Genomic DNA, 23,026 nt, shown 5'->3' with positions numbered 1-23,026 from the left:
GTAAACACATAGCATTACATTGCAGTAGGCGTAGCAGTGGGTGGAGCAGAAGGCGTGACGCGTAGCAGTCGCGAAAGATAACAGTAAAAAGAGGTGTAACTGGGAGTATACATAGACATGTGATGCAAACGTAACAGAATATGTCATGAAATGGGCGGAAACATAGGAGGGGGCTACCTAAGGAGCCGGGACCTCTAACCTAATGGTGCGCGAAAACTGGCAATGACGTATTACTAGGAGAAGCTGGGGGCTACGAACTCTGTGCTAGGAGCAGAGACTAGAGTCTGGAGGGTCGGAGCGACATGTACCTAAACCCTATCTGGTATCTGATGTTTAGGGAACATGTTGATATAAACTAGAAGTCATGAGGGGAAAAGCTAACTTGACTCTAAGACTGGACCATGCATTATTCTACATGTAGTGCATGATGAAGAATATTAAATGACCAGTAAATGCAGTATTTCTCTAACGTGGAGCCGAATAGGCTAGACAATGACGGAAACTATTGATGCAGTTCAGTAGCTTAGGAATGCAAAGAAGGAGGACTGAACTGATAGCTGGAATCATAACATACTTTTGGCAGACTCAGAGGCAGAGCCAAGCTGCACCGGGCACTGCGAGGCAGGAAGTAAGTGAAGGGTCGAGGATACAGGTGGGGGCTGTATCGCTCCTTAACGAGGCTTCAGGAGACAGGAGCTGAATCTGTGGTCCGGGCCCTTTTGAGGCCTAGAAACGGGGACTTTAAAATGGAATAACGTGCACACTGAGAAACGTGGCAACGTAACTTTACATAGGCCTGATATTCGTAGTATTCACGAGGACTGGAAACTAACATACTAAAGGTGGACACAACTGGAATTGCGTCATTAATCGGACATGGGGAATAACATATGCATATTGGTCATGCACACATAACATATGATGGATGAGGCGTAGGGACACAGAACATGGCAAAATTTACTTTTCCACAATCTAGGTAACAGGACTTTTGCAGGCCAACACCTCAAAGGGGTCGGTCCACCCATCCTGGAGAGCACAGGGCTCCACTGGGGCCATGACCCAAACCTTTTGTCCAGGCTCAAACTCGATCAGAGTGGCATTCTGATTGTGCTAGCGTTTCATCTGTTCCTGGCTGGCGTCCAGGTTTGCCTCAGCAAGTTTCCTGAAAAGCAGAGTCAGGTTTCTGAAGGCAGCATGTAACTAAACAAATCATGGGGAGTTTCCCTGGGAGATTGCTCCCAGTCTTCCTTGACCAGACTCATATGCCCTCTTACCGGGTGACCATAGAGCAGTTCAAAGGGACTGAACCCTAAGAACTTCTGTGGCACCTCACGGTAGGCAAACAACAGGCATGGCAAGAGGACATCCCACTTACGCCTCATGGGCTCACATAGGCCCATAATCATGCGCTTAAGGGTCCGGTTGAATCTCTCATCCAGCCCATTAACCTGAGGGTGGTAAGGAGTGGTGAACTTATACATTACCCCACACTCCTCCCACAGAGACATCATGTACTTGGAGATGAAATGAGTTCCCCTATCAGACACCACCTCTCTGGGGAATACCACGCGGGAGAAAACCCCAATCAGTGCCCGTCCCACCACAATGGCCGTCACTGTCCTGAGCGGGATGGCCTCAGGGTACAGAGTGACATGGTCCACCAAGATCAGGATGAACCTGTTGCCCATGGCTGTCTTGGGATCCAGAGGCCCCACAATATCAATGCTCACTCTCTTGATTGGGGTACTCACAACAGGAAAGGGCTGTAGTGGGGCCTTAATCTTCCTCCCACTCTTCCCACTTGCCTGGCAAGTCTCACAATTCTTGCAGTGAGCATCTGAGCTCCTGCGCATCTGGGACCAATAGAAGTGGGTGACCAGCCTATCAAAGGACTTGGTCTGCCCCAGATGTCCGGCCAATCGCACGCCGTAAGCCAACCCCAGTAGGAAGGTCCTGAAGAGCTCGGATACCACCAGCACACATGCTGACCCAGGCTCAGCAACCTTAGGCTTGCTGTAAAGGACGTCATTCTCCCTATAGATCCAATGTGACCCTATCTGATCACCTGCTGCCTGGGAGGCGGCCTGTTGCCACGCTCCCTCAAGTGAAGGGCAGGTTTTTTGCTGTTCGCAAAATACCTCCCTGGAGGGCCCCCCTTTCTGCTACTAATGGGTCAGCTCTGGTAGGTCCCCCAGTTCAGCCATCTGTTCGCCTGTAGGTTCCAGGGCATCCCCATCAGTGTCTGCTCCCTCTGGGACCATGGGAACCGCTGGGGCCGGTTTCCCGCACCCCCTACCCCTTCTCTTTAAGGCAGGGGCCTGGGCCATAGTTTTAGGCTCCAGGCCCTCCTGAACACCCTTCTGAGCTGTCATGGACCGAGTGGTTTCACACGCCCACTCCGACAGGCACATTTCCAAATTAGACTTTCTCTCCATCGTAGCCCACGGGGAGTTCTGTAGATCATTGCCCAACAGACATTCTACAAGCATGGTGGGCCTCACAGCTACTTGAAGAATTCCTGAGACCCCCCCCACTCGAAGGGGACCTGAGCCACCTCACACTGGCTCTCTGAGTTGTCTGCTGACACTACAGGACAGAACGCAGGGGGGACAATCTGCTCTATGGACACCAACCTGGGGCTGAAAGCAGTCACACTAGCTCCTGTGTCCCTGAGAGCCTCCACCCTATAGCAAAACACACAAGATGATGGACGGAATGTTGCACAATGGCAAAACATTCACCCCCAGTCACAGATCAATGGCCTCCACCCTATGGCCATAGATGGTCATCTACTGCCGGTACTTCTTAGGGGCTGATTCTGATGCGGGTTGGAAATGCTTCCCGACCGAATCGAGTTGGAAATCGTTGCCGACCCACTCGGATCGGGAGAGTTTGCCCGACGGAGTACGATTCATCCGGATGCTTCCCGATAGGATTTGGTTGGACCCCCATTGACTTCAATGGGAGCATATGTTCCTAACCGCATCATAATTGGGCCCTCAGTTGGTAAGACATGTTCCCGATCTGATTTGGAAGGAGCAAATGCTGTTAGGAGGCCTTCCTAACCGCATCATAATCAGGCCCTAGGTGGGAATGCTTTCCTAACCGCATCAGAATCAGGCCCTAAGTGTTATTAGGCAATGTGGGGTTAGGGACCTTCTCAAAGTCTCCTAGTGAGACAAGGGTTAACTCTACAGGATCCCACCCACCTTGGACCTCCATCTCCTCCCCCAGGGCTACACTGGCAATCTGACGTGATGGTGCATGGGGTGGTGCACGAGGGTGTGCATTGGGATCCCTTTGTAAACACTGGAGATCATATTACCGGTGGCCCACTTGACCACAGTTGAAACAAGTAAGTGGCCTCCTATGAACAGGCCTACCTGTCGGAGACACTGACTTCTTCTCAGGGGGAGGCTGGGCCACCAGTGCTTGGTTCCCTGAGGAAGTACTTTAGGGTCCTTTCTGGAACTCCCTCGGCTTACCTTTGTCCCCCCACTTCTCTGCTGGGGACCCTTCCCACCTCTGGCGAAGTCTCCCACAAAACCTTTGCGGACCCGGGAGCTCACCCAGCGGTCCGCCTCCTCAGCAAGCTCCCTAGGGTTGTCAGCTTGCTAACAATCAGGTGCTGGCATAGCTCTAGAAAACCGTTACTAGAAAAATGCTCCAATGCAAACAAATTGTACAACTGCTCAAAAGTTTCCACCTTGCTACCTTTCACTCAGCGATCCATTGCTCTGCAGAAATAAGACACATATTCAACCCGTGTGGTACCATCTAACTTCTTACAGGTTCTAAACCCTCACTCAACTTATCGCCCTCACTCAGCCTATCGCCCTCACTCTATCTATCGCCCTTCACTCTATCTATCGCCCTCACTCTATCTATTGCCCTCACTCTATCTATCGCCCTCACTCTATCTATCTATTGCCCTCACTATCTATCTATCACCCTCACTCTATCTATCTATCTATTGCCCTCACTATCTATCTATCATCCTCACTCTATCTATCTGTCTATTGCCCTCACTATCTATCTATCATCCTCACTCTATCTATCTGTCTATTGCCCTCACTATCTATCGCCCTCACTCTATCTATCTATCTATCTATCTATCTATCTATCTATCTATCTATCTATCTATCTATCTATCTATCTATCTATCTATCTATCTATCTATCTATCTATCTATCTATCTATCGCCTTCACTCTATCTATCGCCCTCACTCTATCTATCGCCCTAACTCTATCTATCTATCTATCGCCCTCACTCTATCTATCTATCTATTTATCTATCTATCTATCTATCTATGTATCTATCTATCTATCTATCTATCTATCTATCTATCTATCTATCTATCTATCTATCTATCTATCTATCGCCCTCACTCTATCTATCGCCCTCACTCTATCTATCGCCCTCACTCTATCTATCGCCCTCACTCTATCTATCCGTCGCCCTCACTCTATCTCTCTTTCTATCTATCGCCCTCACTCTATTGCCCTCACTCTATCTATCTATCTATCTATTGCCCTCACGCTATCTATCTATCGCCCTCACTCTATCTACCTATCGCCCTCACTCTATCTATCTATCTATCTATCTATCTATCTATCTATCTATCTATCTATCTATCTATCTATCTATCGCCCTCATTCTATCTATCTATTTATCTAGATACTGATCGCCATCACTCTATCTATCTGTCTAGCTATCTATCACCCTCACTCTATCTATCTATCTCGCTCACTCAATCTCTCTATCGCCCTCCCTCACTCTATCTGTCGCCCTCCCTCTATCTATGTATCGCCCTCACTCTATCCATCGCCCTCACTCTATCTATCTATCCCACTCACTCTATCTATTGCATCACCACAGCATCACTCAGCACCACCACAGCATCACTAAGGGGCACAACAACGTCACTATGCGCTACCACAGGATCATTGAATGCCACAGCGTCACTAGTCGCCACCACAACATCACTCAGCGCCACCACAGCATCAATCTGTGCAACCATTCAACAACAACTGGGTCAAATATGTTCTCTCAATGTTTCAAGCTTTATTACAAATGTCACAAAAAGAGGTTAGTATTTCACTTCTGTTCTTGGATTTTCGTCACAATAAAATACACTGAACATATTCTTCACAAAAGTTATTTACAAAAGTTTAAGCTATTTCCATTATAAATTACAATAACTTTTATTTAAGTATTAATTATTTAAAAAATTAAAAGCCATTGTTATTTGTAATATCAATACATCTAAGTCACGTGAATACAACACATATTGCATTACAAATGCTATAGGTGTCACAAGTTATAACTATTGGCATTGTAAATGACAAAGCTATTATTTTTGCTATTTTCAAAACCAACACATAAATAAAAAATGTGTCATTTACAATACCAATAGCTCAAACTTTCCTAATGCGAGACCTTATGCATTGCAAATGCTTGTTCTTTTGGAGCAATGATCACTCGGTAGGTGGTTGTGCACTGTAGCCAATGAAATTGTGGAATGGATGCTCATGAGGAAGAAGCTTGAAGCAGATTAAAATGTTACGTGGAGGACCAGATGCTGCTAGAAAGTAGTGCAGGATTTGTGGTCACTAGACTAATACCATGGTAGCTTCTAGTTAGTACAATGGGGCGTGCCAAAGAGGCTGGAAGTACCGGGGCAATGGTTGTGCACCAAAGCCACACTGTCTCTAGCATTGAACCTGGTGAGAACTGACTAAGCCTCCTCCCATGATGCAACATGGAGGGCAGAGATGTTATTCCTACCCACCAATGTCACCAAGTGACAAAGGGGCAGATGTATCAACATCGAGATTTGCGAATCTCAGGTAGCGATTTTTTAGAAATCACTATTTAAGATTTGCAAATTGGTATGTATTGCGATTTCTTAAAATTCCTTAATTGCGATTAGCAAATTGCGAATTGCAATTAAGGAATAATATCCCATTCATTTCTATGGGTCAGGAGACCCATAGGAATGAATGTGAAGTTATTCTCAATTTGCGATTCGCAGTTTGAGAATCGCAAATTGAGAATAATTTCAAGGGTGTCATAAGGAGACCCTGATGCACCCCTGAAATTCACATGTGTGTGCATATGGTGCACATACATGACCTAGGGGCATGTATGTGCGCCACATGGCACCTTCACAAATGCAAAAAAGTGCTTTTGTGAAAGAAATCGCAAATTATCACATACTTAAAGTTGGTGGTAATTTGCGATTTCTTAATGAGAAATCGCACAACTTGGGGGCTTCATACATTGCATTTAAGGAATCGCAAAATTTGCGATTCCTTAAATGCAATCGCAAAATAAGGAATCGCAAATTTGCGATTCCTTATTTTGCACTCAAATTTGCTACATACATACCATTTAGCGAAAATGAGTTCCCAAACGCAAAAAAATCTGCGAATTTCGGCGTTTGCGAACACCCATTTGAGCTTCATCCATATGGCCCAATGTCCCAAACTGAAGATAACTGAGCACCACCAATGGTTTGTGAAAACAGGTGCAATATATTCCAACACCAGTTAAAGCTGGTGGCACACAACTCAGGTGACTGTTGTTTCTGATCAGGCTGGCTCTGGGGTCCTATGTAGTGGATTGCTTGCCATGGTTCCACCAAGGGAGTAGACAGAAAATTAAAATATCCCCCCACTTGAAACATAAGTCTAATCAGGCTGAGCGTGTGAAGCGAGCAAATGCAACCCTCTTTAGAAGAGTTCTTTTAACTCTCCTTCCATCTTTTACCCTTTCATCTATTCATCCATCCTTCTGTCCATCCTTTCACCTTTCCATATTGCCACCCATTGCCCCATCTATCCATCCATCTATCTTTTCACCTATCAATGTGTTTCATGTAACCATCTGTCTTTTAACCATCCATCCATTCATTCTTCTTGATCTGCCTATTCTTCCGTCCTTCCATCTAGTCACACCTTCACTGGTTAATTCTTTCACTCTTCTCTTCCATCCAACCTTTCATTCTTCCTTTCATTCTTCCATCAATCCTTTCACATTTCCATCGGTCATTCTTTCACCCTTTCATCCTTCCTTTCACCTTTTTCCCATCTTTCCTTTCATGTTTCCTTCCTTACTGTCAACTTTCATTTCTTCCCTGGTTGTTTTTTTCCTTTATAGCTACTCCATTGTAGGGTTTAATGCAGGGGAGGGGTGTTTCTTAGAAGGATTGGGGGCTGGATGTCGAGGGGGTGGTTCTGCAGGGGAACAGGTGAGAAATATTTAAAAACTGTGGAAAAGTAAATTTTGCCATGTTATATGTGCCTACGTGTTCCCCATCCTATGTTATATGTGCATGATCGATATGCATGTATCCCCCTATGATCAATTAAAGACGCAATTACAGTTGTGTCCAACTCTAGTATGCCAGTTTCCAGTTCTCGTGAAAGTAACGAGTATTAGGCATATGTTGCCACGTTTCACAGTGTGCGCGTTAATTCATCGCATTGTCCCCGTTTCTAGGCCTTCAAAAGGGCCCGGACACCAGATTCAAGCTCCAGTCTCCTGAACCCTCTCAGAGGAGCGATGCAGCCCCCACCTGCATCCCTGACCCTTCACTTACTTCCTGCCGCACAGTGCTCGGCCCGGCCTGGCTCTGCCTGCCTGTCTGCCAAGAGTATGTTATGCTTCTAGTTATCAGTCCAGCCCTCCTTCTCTGCATTCCTAAGCTACTGAATCGCATCAACAGTTTCAGCCATGGTCTAGCCTTTCTGTTTCCATGTAAGAGAGTTACTGTATTAATATTCATAGAATATTCCTAGCACACGCAATACATGTAGAATACTGCATGCACCAGTCTTAGTGTCAAGTAGCCTTTGCCCTGATAACTTTTGGATTCTATCAACATGTACTCCAAACACCAGATACCAGATATGCTATAGGTACATGTCGTCCTGACACCGCAGACTTTAGTCTTCTCTTCTAGCGCAGAAGTCATAGCCCCAGTTCTCCCTGGTAACACGTCATTGCCCGTTTGCGCGCACCACTAGGTTAAAGGTCCCAGCTGCTCAGGTAGCCCCTTCCATGTTTCCGCCCCATTTATGACACTTCTGTGACGTCTTCATCACATGTCTATGTATACGCCCTGTACACGCCTTCTTGTTACACCCATTTTGTTCTTATCTTTCGCGACTGCTACGAGTTACGCCTACTGCTACGCCTATTGTATGCAATGTAATGAAATGTATTATACTATATATATGCTGCACTGTCGATGAGGCATTGCAGCTGCCATCTAGTCTATTCCGTACAGGCTATCCCGTTCCTGTCCCTTCCCTTATGCCTGATTAAAGCCTGTTAGACTCAGATACCTCGAATCCTGTCTCTTATTTATTGAGCTATCTGTTTTATTCACTGTATTCAAAAATAGTACCGGTAATTAATTATTTATTTACCACATAATGGCGCCCGAATAGGGACTTGCCCTTTCCCCACGCGCCGGCGAAGCCACGCAGGCCCCCTGACCCTCTGCAGCCGTGACGGAACCATACCGTGCACGTGCAGATATTTCTGCTTCAAGTATCCCTCAGGCCCACGGAGGAGACGGAGGTTGCGGTCCAGCATCCAGACGAGGCGGTGAGGAATGCGGCGAGTCCCGACCAGAGCCCAAGCCGAGAGTACAAGGTCCGAGGTATCCGGAGGCCCACCTGTAACTGAAGTCCGAAGTTCGTAGTCCGACGTCGTAGCAGTCCAGTCCAGTCCGAGGCCTTCCGTTCTTGCTGCCCGGTGAGTACCGTTGCTGGGGTAGTATCTAGACAGGGTCAATTAATTTGTCTCTGGTCCAGTGGGTTTGGGTACACAGATCCAGTCCGAAGTGTTCACCTAGGTGGATACGGGTCCTGACGTGTCTCTTTATGGGACCGGTATGTTTCGTACTGTTTTAGCAGTGCATCTAGTAATTCTAGTAAGTTTCGTTCTCGAGAAATTCATGTGTTTCTGTTTTCAGTATATCAGGTAATATTCTGTCCGAACTGTTATTCTAATGTTATTTAATGTGTTTTCAATGTCGTGGTATGAGTGATTTGTTTTTCTATTCATTACTGTGTTTATCGTGTATTGTATTATGTTCGGATTCAAGTCTAGAATGCCTCTGTTTCCCAAGTTACGTCAGTTAAAGACCAGAAAAGGGTTACTCGAGGAAGCAGTTCCTGTCCCGCCTAGGGACAGTCCAGGGCATTTTATGTATCATAAGCATGGCTTAGGTGCCATAATATATCTAGACTTGTGGGCGGATTATACCAAGGAACTAGAAGAGAAATATAGATGGCCCATATCAGGTACATGGGATGCCGAGTGCATCATGCGAGTAGAAGAAGCATTATGGAAAAAGAAAGCCAGACAGTCCCAGAAAGATGCCATCGAGTTATGGCGCAAAGAATCTCATAAAAGAACCGAAAAAGAAATCAGAAAAACAGAATTAAGTAGGGAATCCTCAGAAAGAGCCCAAGAAAGGGAATTAATCGAAGTAGGTGAACGAGTTAAAGCAGAACAGTCAGACAGACAGAGAAATGCCCTTATTAAGGGTATGTATCCTCTTCTTGCCGAGGGCTTGCCAAAAGCAACCCCGGAAGCACCATGTAATTTCCCGCCACCATTGGTCCCGACTAAGCTACGTCATAAACCGACCGCAGCTGATATTTTTCTCTCGTCCTATTTGGACGATACAGTCCCAGAATATGCAAATCCTGTTCCGCCTGCTCCCGTAAATAATGTAATTCCTGCTCCTCCAGCCACTGGTCCCGTGGGTCCAGTTAATGTTACAGCACCTGTTACAGCACCCCCGGCCCAGCCCACAGTACATGTACCCGCTTTACCAGTCGCTCTACCAGCACGTACAGTACACACCGACGATTCTAGTTTAGGAGCCGCGGGGGGAGATTCTCCTGGTACCCCGCCTCAACACAGACGTATGACGCTACATGAACTAGCGTTACAGCGTACGCCAAAAGTGAATACATACGTAGATATCAAGCGAGCACTTACCGAATGTCGTTATGATCCAGTTCCAGGCGATGGTAACATGGTCATATATTCATTACGTTTAAGACGGGTGACCGACTATTTGGACACCCTGCCAGATATGAGAGAACATCTAGACAGAATATATAGTTTTATCCGTACAGGAGTGAATCCAGAAAGTGTTCACGAAGCCATGGTTCAAAGAAAAGTCGAGACTCAGCTCATGCTTTTAAAGTTTTTAATTAACTGTTTAATTAGAGAGCAAGATTGTCCGGATAAAGACCAAGAAGAAATGAAAGTCCTGACCAGGTGGAGTGACAATATAGCTGAGGGAAAACACAAGACACAAAATTGTATAGAGAGTATGTACAAGAAAATTCGTAGGGAAATAATGAAGTTACACGAGAAACGAGAAGCAAAGCAAGCAACCGAGAAAGAGAATGACTCTTCCACTGAAGAGGTAGACGACGAGAATCCCTCCAGAATAGCGTATGTAGGTAGAATTAGACTTTCCGACCGGCATTCACGCCCAGATTACAAGAAAGTTTTTCCTCCTCCAGCACCAGAACAGTGTTCTCTTGAGCAAGTGTTCCAAGCTACCGATCACATTCTGAAATCACGAATAGGTTACAGCGAGCTCAGTACAATGCATGAACAAGAACTAGCCCGATCAGCAGTCCGGTGGACTACTGATTCTACCACTTTTCCAGACGAAATAGTGGCACAAATGTTTCTGAAACTGCCCCCAGCCGAGCAACGACTGGTGGGTATGTATATGATCCAGCATCTCATTACCCTGTATGAGGAACAACATTCTGATCCAGGTCCTCTACATGATGTCTTGAACGAGTTACTCCAGTACAGATGGAAAGGTCTAGGTACCGATTTAATTAGTGTCATTCTAGAACAGCGCCACAAATACCGAACGTTTCTGAATCCGCATTTTGTTCACGTCTCACCCCCAGAAAGTAAATCATTCTACATAGACAGACAGAATCCGTTACGGGAAGTACATCCAGTCAAGAAAGAGGGTGGTGGTCTAGAGCGAGTATTTGTTTACACCCCCATCACAAAGATGGAACTCTTAGAAATGAAGAAGTTAATTCCCTGTCACGATAAAGATCCAGCAGGGTTCCACCGTGAATTAAAGGACATGCTCCGTATGGGAGAATACACGTATCCTGATATCATTAAAATGTTAAAGGTCCTGTTGCCTGCGGGCATATATGAAAAACTCAAAGAAAAAGAATGGGAGGTGGGAGAGAAAAAGATAGATTGGACAGCTCTAGAAGCTGAAGATAAATCACGAGTACCAGGTACCGGTCTTGGGGATAAAGCTAAAGAATTGCCCGAGTTATTAATACAAGTTTTGCCAAGATTACTAGCCACGAAAAAGGAAGATTGGGATGCCATCTCAGCCTGTAAACAAAAACAAGACGAAGATACTAGTGATTTTTATTCTAGATTTGAAAAATGTTTTATTATTAATAGTGGTCTGAAAACAAGTAGTGAATCATACCCTCATCTTTTTGTTACTAAACTAGTCGAGAATTCAAGTCCACAAGTTAAAAATCGAGTACTTAAAGTCGAAAGTACCTGGCAAGCTAATTCTCCGTCACAGATGCTTCAAATGCTCCAGTATCACCAGAACAGAATCAGGGAAGAGCAGGAACACGAAAGAAGACGTATGAAAGACACAAAAATGAAAGTATTAGTTGCACAATCTGTTCCACAAGACAGTCAGAAGAGGGGTCTGAATCAAGCCAGTCATCCTGCGGTTCCCGTTAAAGGGACATGCAATTACTGTAAACAGCCAGGTCATTTTATAAACGAGTGTGCAGTTCTGAAACACAATATAGCTACTGGTAAAACTAAAGAAAGACCACGTCCGCCTAGACAAGAACAAGTTTCACAGACTTCCCAGCCACTGCAGAACGCACAACAGACAGTTACAGCACCGCAGCCTATCGCTGCAACACAGCATGTTACACAGCAGATGTACCAGTATGCACAGACAGAGTATCCAGATTATCAGCCATATTCATGAAACAGCCTAGAGAGGGAGGTAGGTTTGCCTCTCATCGAGATACCTGTAGATCAAGAGGGTCCCTATGTACACAGTCAAGTATTAGGGAAAGACAGAAAGTTTCTGATTGATACAGGGGCAAATAGGACTACCATCAGTCATGACGAGGTTCCAGGGGCTCCACTCTCAGGCTCTAGAAATGTTTCCCTTGGATTTTCAGGAAAGCCTATTGTTAATGAAATATCGAAACCAGTTACTCTAGAAGTTGGTCCATTGTCCCGAACTACAGACTTGTTACTCACGAAATCTTGTCCAGAAAATTTGTTAGGCATTAAGACATTAAAGGAATTAGGAGCAGTAATATGCTGCTCCCCAGAAGGGGTCCGCCTGTTCTTGCGAGATTTTAAAGGTCATTATGTATTACGTGATTTTGATCCAAGATTATTGAATATACCACAGCATTTATGGGCGCAAGGTCCAACTGATGTAGGTTGTATGCATATCACACCCCATCGTGTGACTCTGAAGCAAGGTGTTGTATTACCACGAATCAGACAGTACAAATTGCCACCTGAGGCTGTAGCAGCCTTATCCAGAATTATTAATGAGCTTATTGTTCAAGGAGTGGTTGTAGAAACTGACTCCAATGTATGTAATTCTCCTATCATTCCAGTCCTGAAACGTACTGATCCAAATGTACTTCCAGTATATCGATTAGTGATTGACCTTCGAGAACTTAATAAATGTATTATACCTCAGTACCCAGTAGTCCCAGATATTTCTTCCCTATTAACAGCCATTGATTCTGAAGCTACGTTCTTCACTGTTATCGATCTCAAGAACGCATTTTTCAGTGTCCCCATTCATCCAGACAGCCAGTTCCTTTTCGGATTCTGTTTAAATGGAAGAAGCTATAAATTCACACGAGCACCTCAAGGTTTCACAGAAAGTCCTAGCATTTACAGTCAAGCTCTTAAGAGACAACTAGACAATATTCACATGCCAACTGACACTGCCCTGCTCCAGTATGTCGATGATCTACTGATCACAGCCCGTTCTGAACGTGACTGCGAGCGGGCGTCACTTACAGTTCTGTATTTTCTGGCCGAGATGGGGCACAAGGTGTCCCCTTCCAAATTACAATTCTGTGTCCAGCAAGTGGTCTACTTGGGAGACTTACTGTCCAAGAGGGGTAGGCAGTTGACACCTGACCGTATCCAGTTAATAGCACGTCTTCCACAGCCCAAGACACAGAAGGAGGTACGAGCTTTCATCGGCCTCACTTCTTACTGCAGACAATGGATTCCTCAGTATGCATTTCTAGCAAAGCCACTGATACAGTTAACGACACAGGAGGCAGCCACATCGACTGTCCTCCCTTGGACCCAGGAACATACACTTGTTTTTAATGAGTTAAAGAAAGCTTTATGTAATGCACCTGTTCTAGCAACACCGAACTACAGTAAACCTTTTACACTTTTTGTCACAGAACGTGATGGTACTGCATTATCTGTTCTTACACAAGATCAAGCAGGACAATACAAGCCCTGTGCTTATTTTTCTAGCACATTAGATCCAGTGGCCCAGGCACTGCCTGCGTGCCTCAAGTCAGTTGCAGCCACAGCTCTAGCTATCAGACAAAGTGATTCCATAGTGTTAGGACACTCCCTGACAGTACAAGTTCCACACTCCGTGGAAGTTCTTTTAAATCGAACACAGACTCAGCACTTGACAATTGCACGTTTAACAGGTTATGAACTGACACTGTTTCAGCCACACATAGAAATCCGACCCTGCAACATTTTAAATCCAGCTACACTGTTACCGTCAGTTACTTCAAAATCTGCCACACATGACTGTGTGGAAGTTGTTAACACCATGACAAAGCCAAGACAAGATCTGACAGACATTGCATTACCTGATCCCGACCTGACACTTTATGTGGATGGTTCATGTATGAGAACAAGTACAGGAGAACTAGTAGCCGCGTATGCAGTGACTACTGACACTGAAGTTATAGAAACACATCGTATTGACACCCTGTCTGCTCAAGCAGCAGAGCTAGTCGCTCTGACCCAAGCCTGCATACGTGCCAAGAACCTGAAAGTGAATATATACACAGATTCACGTTACGCATTCGGAGTCGTACACGACTTTGGAGTGCTCTGGCAGGAACGAGGTTTTATGACTTCTCATGGAACCAAGATCCAGCATGGTCTCCTCATTCAAGCTCTGTTAGATGCAATACATTTACCGACAGCTATTGCCATCATGAAGTGCAAGGCACATACGAAAGTCACTGATATCATTTCCCAGGGTAACGATCTAGCAGATCGAACAGCCAAGCTTACAGCTCAGACTCCAGACATTCCAGTTAACACGACACTGACACACGTTCCAGATCAGACTACTTGTATGACAGTTAAGGACCCTACACAAGATGTCATAGATATACAGTTACATGCTACTCCCGACGAAATCAAGAAATGGTCCGAACAAGGAGGGGTCCAGACAGATCAAGGATGGTTGACGAAGGGAAAAGCCATATGGTTTCTCCCCGACTCTATGGTTCAAGTCATTATCAACACCGCACATAGCCCAGCACATTTAGGAGAAAAAGCTATGTTAGACAGTATCCAGAACCTTTGGTTCAACAAGCATTTACGAGCAGCAGCCAAGCAGAAAGTCCGTACCTGTATGATATGTTGTCAGTTCAATCCAGGTAAAAGTGTCCCGGTGGAACAAGGTGGATTCCATCCTCCTGACCACCCTTTTGAGGTCCTCCAAATGGATTACATTCAGATGGAGCGATGTCGAGGTTTCAAGTATGTCCTCGTAGTTGTATGCGCTTTGTCCAGGTGGACAGAAGCATATCCAGTTCCAGATTACACAGCTGCGACCACTGCCAGGCAGTTGGTTCGTGAGTATTTTCCCCGCTATGGATTACCTAGGGTCGTGTATTCAGATAACGGCCAGCCATTCTCATCCGAGCTCATGAAACAAGTTTCCCTTCTGTTAGGGTACCAGTGGAAGTTCCATTGTGTACGCCATCCTGAAGCAGCCGGTCTCGTAGAGAGACATAACCAGACTTTGAAAATCCGAATTGCTAAAGTGTGTACAGAAAAAGGTGTAGATTGGTTAGTAGCCCTGCCAGTTGCTCTTTTTTATATGAGAATGGTTGCACATTCCAGATCAGGTCTGTCCCCGTACGAGGTCGTATTCGGCCGCCCTCCAAATATGTGGGGTACACCTATGCCCCGAAAGATTACAGACGTTTCCAGTAATATGCTGACAGATTACCTAGCTTCCTTGATGTCTGCCCTACACTCTTGTCGTTCACAGGTTGCCGCTGCATTCCCAGACAACACTGAGGTGAAACCGCATGAAGTCGTTCCGGGGGATTTCGTCCTGGTGCGCAATTTTGATCGTTCAAGTCCGTTGGAGCCCCGTTGGAAGGAGCCCCAGCTGGTGTTATTAACAACAAGGACCGCCGTCAAGCTAGAGGGACGTAAAGGCTGGGTGCATTCCAGCCACATCAAGAAATTCCATGGATTGCGACAAAAGACATTTATCAAAGACTGCCCTATTCTTAAGGACTGCCCAAAGACAGACTCTGAATTCAAACTTCCCCTGTTAGAGAAAACTCCGCAGCAGGAGTATAAAGCAAAACTCCGGTCTAGTAAAATAAGTCAGCCAGTTTAATTGTCTAAGTCCCTCTCGGGTGAAACGGTTAGACAGGTTCCTGACATGTATGAGACAGACCCACACAGTGAGAGAGTTAGTCAAAACTCTAAAAGATGTATTATCGTTCTATTCTTTTTATTATTCTTGAGTCTTATGGTTACATGCATAAGTTATGCTTTACATTTATGTTTTCCTATTTCACATGTACATATGTTTTCTAATGTTACAGTAGAGCACACATTTAGTGATCTACCTCCTCACGAGCTATCCTATCGTCTTGCTATGCGTAACAACACATTTATCCGAATGTTGCACTATTCACACCAGACCAGCAATGCCACTAATTGTTGGGTATGTGGTCGACTCCCCCCTTTCCAGGCACCGAAGGGAGTTCTGCCACTCTTTCCTTATCCGTTTTCACATAATGGTTCGTGTGGAGCATGGTCCACGTTAACGTCATCCTCAACTGATATGTCCCTTCTGAATCGAACATGTTTCCCAGACAAACAAGGTCTTTCCCATAGAACAGGGTTAGATCTAGAAAATGAAGTATATGATTTAGGTAATTATTCCTCGAATTTTATGGTTCTGAATGTCCAGTCCGATACTACTCCAGATTTGCCTGCTATTTCAGTACTACCAGTCAAAGGCGAATTATGTGTCAGAAAGAATGGTTCCGCACATGTAGGACATAGTGATTGTACTATTGTGGTCAAGTATAGTGACAGTGGGAAATCTATTTTCAAAGCCTCACGTCATTCTTATTTTGTTTGTGGCCAGACCGCATATGTTCGCCTGCCCCTCGATTGGGATGGAACATGTTATATTGCCTTCCTACTGCCACCAGTTTTCCTAGCCCCATCTGATTATCACAGAAACACACATCTAGTACACGTTAGACATAGAAGGGAGACTGAGTCCCCAATTGTCGATCAAACTGAAACTGCTCTAGAACAATATCAAGACTTCAATAAAGGTTTCTTTTTCTTTATAGGTCCTGTCCAGAATAGTAAGTTAATACGTAGGTTAACCAGAACCCTTGAAGCAGTAGTGAATGAGAATACTTCCGCTCTAGGTAACTTGACCGAAGAGCAATCTGCTATGCGTTTTGTTGTGCTCCAAAATCGTCTCGTTCTTGACGTCATATTGGCCGATAGAGGAGGAGCCTGTAGAGTCATCGGATCTAGTTGCTGCATTTTCATTCCTAATAACGCGCCGTCTGTTTATTCAGCTATAACCAGACTCCATAAAATTGCCCATCAGTTACACCAGAACCCAGGCACCTGGACATGGTCCGGTTGGCTCTGGAGTATCATATCTGCCTGGGGATGGAAAGTATTGTCATTCCTAGGTATAGCAGTAATGATCATATTCAGTTGCTGCCTCTGTTCACAATGTGGCCCTGCGATTTGCGGCATGTGTGCTACCTCTTGTATTCCTAGTCCTAAGTCCCGTTCCAAGACAATTCGAGAAGAGCAAATGATGCTATATGGACAGATAGATGGTATCATGAATATTGATGTTTCCTGATGGAAACGTAGGGCACAAGGAGGGAATGTGGAAAAGTAAATTTTGCCATGTTATATGTGCCTACGTGTTCCCCATCCTATGTTATATGTGTATGATCGATATGCATGTATCCCCCTATGATCAATTAAAGACGCAATTACAGTTGTGTCCAACTCTAGTATGCCAGTTTCCAGTTCTCGTGAAAGTAACGAGTATTAGGCCTATGTTGCCACGTTTCACAGTGTGCACGTTAATTCATCGCATTGTCCCCGTTTCTAGGCCTCAAAAGGGCCCGGACACCAGATTCAAGCTCCAGTCTCCTGAACCCTCTCAGAGGAGCGATGCAGCCCCCACCTGCATCCCTGACCCTTCACTTACTTCCTGCCGCACAGTGCTCGGCCCGGCCTGGCTCTGCCTGCCTGTCTGCCAAGAGTATGTTATGCTTCTAGTTATCAGTCCAGCCCTCCTTCTCTGCATTCCTAAGCTACTGAATCTCATCAACAGTTTCAGCCATGGTCTAGCCTTTCTGTTTCCATGTAAGAGAGTTACTGTATTAATATTCATAGAATATTCCTAGCACACGCAATACATGTAGAATACTGCATGCACCAGTCTTAGTGTCAAGTAGCCTTTGCCCTGATAACTTTTGGATTCTATCAACATGTACTCCAAACACCAGATACCAGATATGCTATAGGTACATGTCGTCCTGACACCGCAGACTTTAGTCTCCTCTTCTAGCGCAGAAGTCATAGCCCCAGTTCTCCCTGGTAACACGTCATTGCCCGTTTGTGCGCACCACTAGGTTAAAGGTCCCAGCTGCTCAGGTAGCCCCTTCCATGTTTCCGCCCCATTTATGACACTTCTGTGACGTCTTCATCACATGTCTATGTATACGCCCTGTACACGCCTTCTTGTTACACCCATTTTGTTCTTATCTTTCGCGACTGCTACGAGTTACGCCTACTGCTACGCCTATTGTATGCAATGTAATGAAATGTATTATACTATATATATGCTGCACTGTCGATGAGGCATTGCAGCTGCCATCCAGTCTATTCCGTACAGGCTATCCCGTTCCTGTCCCTTCCCTTATGCCTGATTAAAGCCTGTTAGACTCAGATACCTCGAATCCTGTCTCTTATTTATTGAGCTATCTGTTTTATTCACTGTATTCAAAAATAGTACCGGTAATTAATTATTTATTTACCACAAAACAAAAAACACAATCTGAGGGTTGGAGGTGGGAGGGCACAAGGGACCAGTTATGGGGCTTGGGGCAGGAGTCTGAGATAACTTTAGCATGAAAATGCCCTTTCCATGCATGGTTTTACATTGAAATTCTTTGTAACGATGTGTGGTAAAGGCATATTTGTGGTAAAGGTTATGCATGGTAATGGCATTCGTGTTGTAACGCATGCGTTGAAAAAGGCATGCGTTGCACAGAATGCATTGTTACGTCATACAACCAGGAATTCCTCTGTGGTGATACATAGTTTTGGATTCAGAAGCCCCTCATGCTTCACCTCATCCAGGTATCTGTTTTGTGTTTGAGTATTACTCCTCCAACAGACTTACACCTATGCATAGTGCACAGGGCAGTAGGTCCACATGAGTAACTTTAGCAAAAGCCTGTTCACTAGCCTGTTCAATTTTATATATTTCCAGGTGGCAAAATCCCTTCTCTTTGACCACCATGAAACAAATGTATGACAATATTCTGCAAGCTGGAATCACACTGTGCCTTCACAGCACCATCATTAGGACAAACGTGTCTTTAGTACGCATTAATTCAACACGCAAGTCATTACAACGACTTGCCTTAGGGAAGTGCTAGATTTTGGAATAGGTTAATTTACTTTTCCAACTCCAGTCTGTGCAACAGTAGGGAAGGTGTTGGGCTTTAAATCCAACACCGTTCCACCAATGCTCCCCCAAAGCAAGTCGTTATAACGACTTGCGTGCTGAACAAATGCGTACTAAAAACGTGTTTGTTCTATTGTCGGCATTGTGAAGGCACAGCGGGATTCCCGCTTTGTTGTAATGGACGTTTCCCCATGAAACACAGGGTAGTTTCTTGAAGTTTTTCACTTCCTTTCCTCGTGTACTCTATCCATATCTTGGAGTAAATGTATGTGTGCATGTAAAGCAGAAAAAACCTTAGATGGTATTGAACACCCACATATTTAAAAACTGGATTTTGCCGTTACTCCTAAACCTAGTAATGCAAAACATTTGGCCTACTGACATATTTTGCGAGGTACTACATTCCATTTATGTATGGAATTGTCTGAGGATCCTGATTCTGTACACAAGGATCCTGTAATTAGATCTTGATCATACAGAATGGTTCAATGTTCATTGCATTTGCCAGAATGATGATCATAGATCGGAGGACCTATAAGACAATTAATACATATAGAATACTGGAATACAGCATAGTGTTAAAGAGGTATATTCTGCTTATCATATTGCATCCCAATCCCTTTAAATGACATTGCCTCCCACAGCTACAAAGGTACTTATTTCACCATCCGCTGAAGTGCGTGAAGGAGATATGGTAACCATGACCTGCATGGCCACCACGAATGAGCATATGGTATCCCGATACATCTGGTTCAAGAACACAAAATGACTGAAAGAAAGCTCAGAGAGATCTTTCATCTTCGAAGCCATAGCAAGTGGAGACGCCGGTTCCTATAACTGCAAATCAGAGAACAAAGATGGAAGTGCCACATCACCACCAAGAACGTTGACCGTGCTGTGTAAGTGCTTTTGCAGTTTGCTTTCTTCTTTGCTTCATAAAAGTGGAATGTGTGTAATTCTTTATACCAAATGCCTTAGTAAAGGTTACTTTTATGCTTGTATAGACTATTTAAAGAAGGAACTCAAATATTACAATAACCAATATAATTGAGAGGCATTTAGATTTTAATACAATTATCAGAAATTGTTTCAGTCATCATGACTGATGAATATAACTGGTAATGGAAACATCAATTAGTTTTTAGGCTGGAAAATCTCTCTTGGAAATATTTTGAAGATAATTGATTGATGATGCTCCGAGAAAACCAAATATTATGCTATGAAAGTACTTGGAACTGGAATTACATTTTGGAATTGCATCAATATGTGGTGAACTTGCCTTAAGATAGTGTATTTATTTTATAATTTTCCTTCAAATTGTAATGATTTTCAAACAAAATGACCACTCGTGTTTTTTGGGTACCAGTGCCAAGTGTTTTTTGATACACCCCATAAATATGTAGAATTTGTAAGTTAGATCATTCAGCAAGATCTGGGTGACTGGTACAAATTGAAAGAGGGAAGCTGTACAATTTGCAATAGAAAATGTAGGCATTTCCATTGGCAAATAGGATATAGAATATTTTGTTCATGACACTTCAGAGAAATCTGCCGCTGGAAATACCACTAAAGAGTTGGAAAAGAGCGTTCCCAGGCATGGTTTCCCTCATGAGTTTGGCAACACTCACAACCATGGACATGAATGGGCATTCTGAGCTCCTTTCTGACCCTCTCTCACTCTGGAAATGGTTGGAGATTTACTCCTGTTGTAAGTGGAAAGTGTCACCCCTAGATTTGCTGAGGGATTAGGACAAGAGCTTTCTGTACAGGGAAAAATGTTTTCTCTATGGAGAAAAAAAGTGTTCATTTGCACAGCGGGCTCCCCTCCCACGGTGCTGATGTCTCTGTTATGTGTGGAGCATCTTTCTTCTTTTGGCAGGCATTCAGCTAGCGCCAAGATGCCCTTCGGGTAATGAATCATTTTATAAAAATAATAACAACAACAACTAAATGAGGAACTCCTCACAGCAGGCATTGGAGTCACAGGAACCACAGGAAGAGTCATCTGACATTTGCCGTAGTATGGAAGCCTATTTCCAGGCATACCATTGAGAATATTGGTGAATACCAAACAGTATTTTATTTTTATTTTACAGAGTTTTATATAGCGTGAACTTGACCCGAATCGGGTATCAGACTGCTTTACATAGCACCAGTTGCATTACATGAGGACACATTAATTATTGTTAGGCACGGGTAGATTAAGTAATTTACCCAGAATCACAGCATGTTCATCGTCATTGCCAAAATTCGAACCCCGTTCCCCAGATTCGAATTCGACCGCCCTAGCCGTTAGGCCAACTCCTCTCCCCAGTATAACATCTGCACCCACAAACAGATATAAATCTATGGGTGCAGATTTACTTCATTCTGAAAACTGAAGGTAAAAATATCCCCTTCTAGGAGAATGAAGGCAACAACTGAGCATAGATAATATGGGTATTTATTAGGGGATTTTGTTTAGAGGATGCTCCCTAAAAGATCTTACACCTTGTAGTCTGTATATTAATGACCACTCTGATGTTACAAGTTGAGGCGCAAGATGCCCGCAAAACAAGAAAGCTGTAGCTACAGCTAAAGCAATATGCCGATGACAAATAGTAGAACACAATGAATCCCTTGGAATAAAAATCAATAAGGACAAGCCTCAGACCTTGTACTGTGCAGCAGTGAGATTTGCAAAATCAAGCAACAGGTCTTGGATGAAAACTTGATCCAGATAGGCTGGGTGAAAATGCTTTCATTTGATCCACCTTCTCTGCAAAGGAACTTATGTTATGTTATGTTATGTTATGTTATATTATCTTATATTACAGATATCTCTATAAGTGTATTGTCATTAGTATGCCCCATTCATCACTATTGGAGTTAATTTGCCTTCACGCCCTTGTCTAGATGATGCCTTCACAAGTTTGAGTTCAGGTTGTTTTAAGCCAGAACATGAGTAGAGTGGGTGTGCTTCTTGTGTTGAATGTATGTGAGGCTTTACATTGGAAAGCCTCCCTCCTTCTAAACAAATTACTTGTTCCAATCCCATGACATCTGACCACTACATTATAATTTAAAATGCAATATCACATAGGGTCTTAATGGGTGGCCATTGCTTAAATGTGCAGAAATCGATATGGTGAAATTCTCTCCTGCTCTTTAGGCACACAATTGAGCATTGTAGTCCAGATAACATACATTTGAACATTATGTACCCCAACATTTACATGGTCACCCAGTGTAAAATGTGCATTGTAATTGAATGGCCAGTGTAGAAACAACACTTGCCCCAGAAGACTTTTTTTTCCAGTAGGAAACCAATACAGCAAACACAATCTCTGGCAATATGTCCATTACTTACCTGTTGAGCATAATTCAGCATCAAGTTGCCATAACAATGGAAAAGTAGTCTAAGAGTTTTAGAAATAATACAGCCTTGGCATTAAAGGTGTTCCATAGGGGGAGGAGCCACGCTAGCAACCAAGATGGCCGCGTAGGCTCCCGGCTCCGCCGACCGCTGACTCCCGCCGGACTATCCTGTCACTTATCTTGTTCTTGCGCCCGGCCACCGTGTTTATGAACCTGCCATGAGCTTAATGGAGCTATTCCGAACTTTTTACCTGTTCGGCTGACGAAGTTACGTCGAGTGGAAGTTTGCGGCCTAGATCTGTCCAGAAGCCGGGGTCTCCAGTACTGGCCCACCCGGGTTTCAGTTGAACAACATCGGCTGCGGTCGTGAGCTTGGGTCCGGTCCACCAGAGTGGAAACATTTCTTTAGCTTTCTTGATTGCTATGGATGACGTTTGGCTGCCTCAGTGAAAGTCGGAGGAGGGGGGACAGCTCAACGGTCACGGCTGCGGACTGGGGTCCTGCCCGGTGACCCGATAAAGGGCCCGCTGGTGTTCGCTGGGTTGGGGCCAAAACCTGCGGCTGCGGACCTGGGATTTCATCTG

General features: G+C 44.4%; 1 protein-coding gene across 1 annotated transcript in view; it reads left to right on the top strand.

Moving 5' to 3' along the window:
• The window catches only part of LOC144817756 (sialoadhesin-like), a 252,600-nt gene that overhangs the window by 221,107 nt on the left and 8,467 nt on the right, over positions 1-23,026 (top strand). The window contains 1 exon segment of the mRNA XM_078674542.1: positions 19,730-19,984. Within this exon segment, the coding sequence (XP_078530668.1) occupies positions 19,730-19,984 (255 nt within the window).

This window comes from Lissotriton helveticus, chromosome 2_1 (assembly GCF_964261635.1).
Source record: "Lissotriton helveticus chromosome 2_1, aLisHel1.1, whole genome shotgun sequence".
Classification (NCBI taxonomy): Eukaryota; Metazoa; Chordata; class Amphibia; order Caudata; family Salamandridae; genus Lissotriton; species Lissotriton helveticus.
This window is presented reverse-complemented; position numbering and strand designations above follow the sequence as displayed.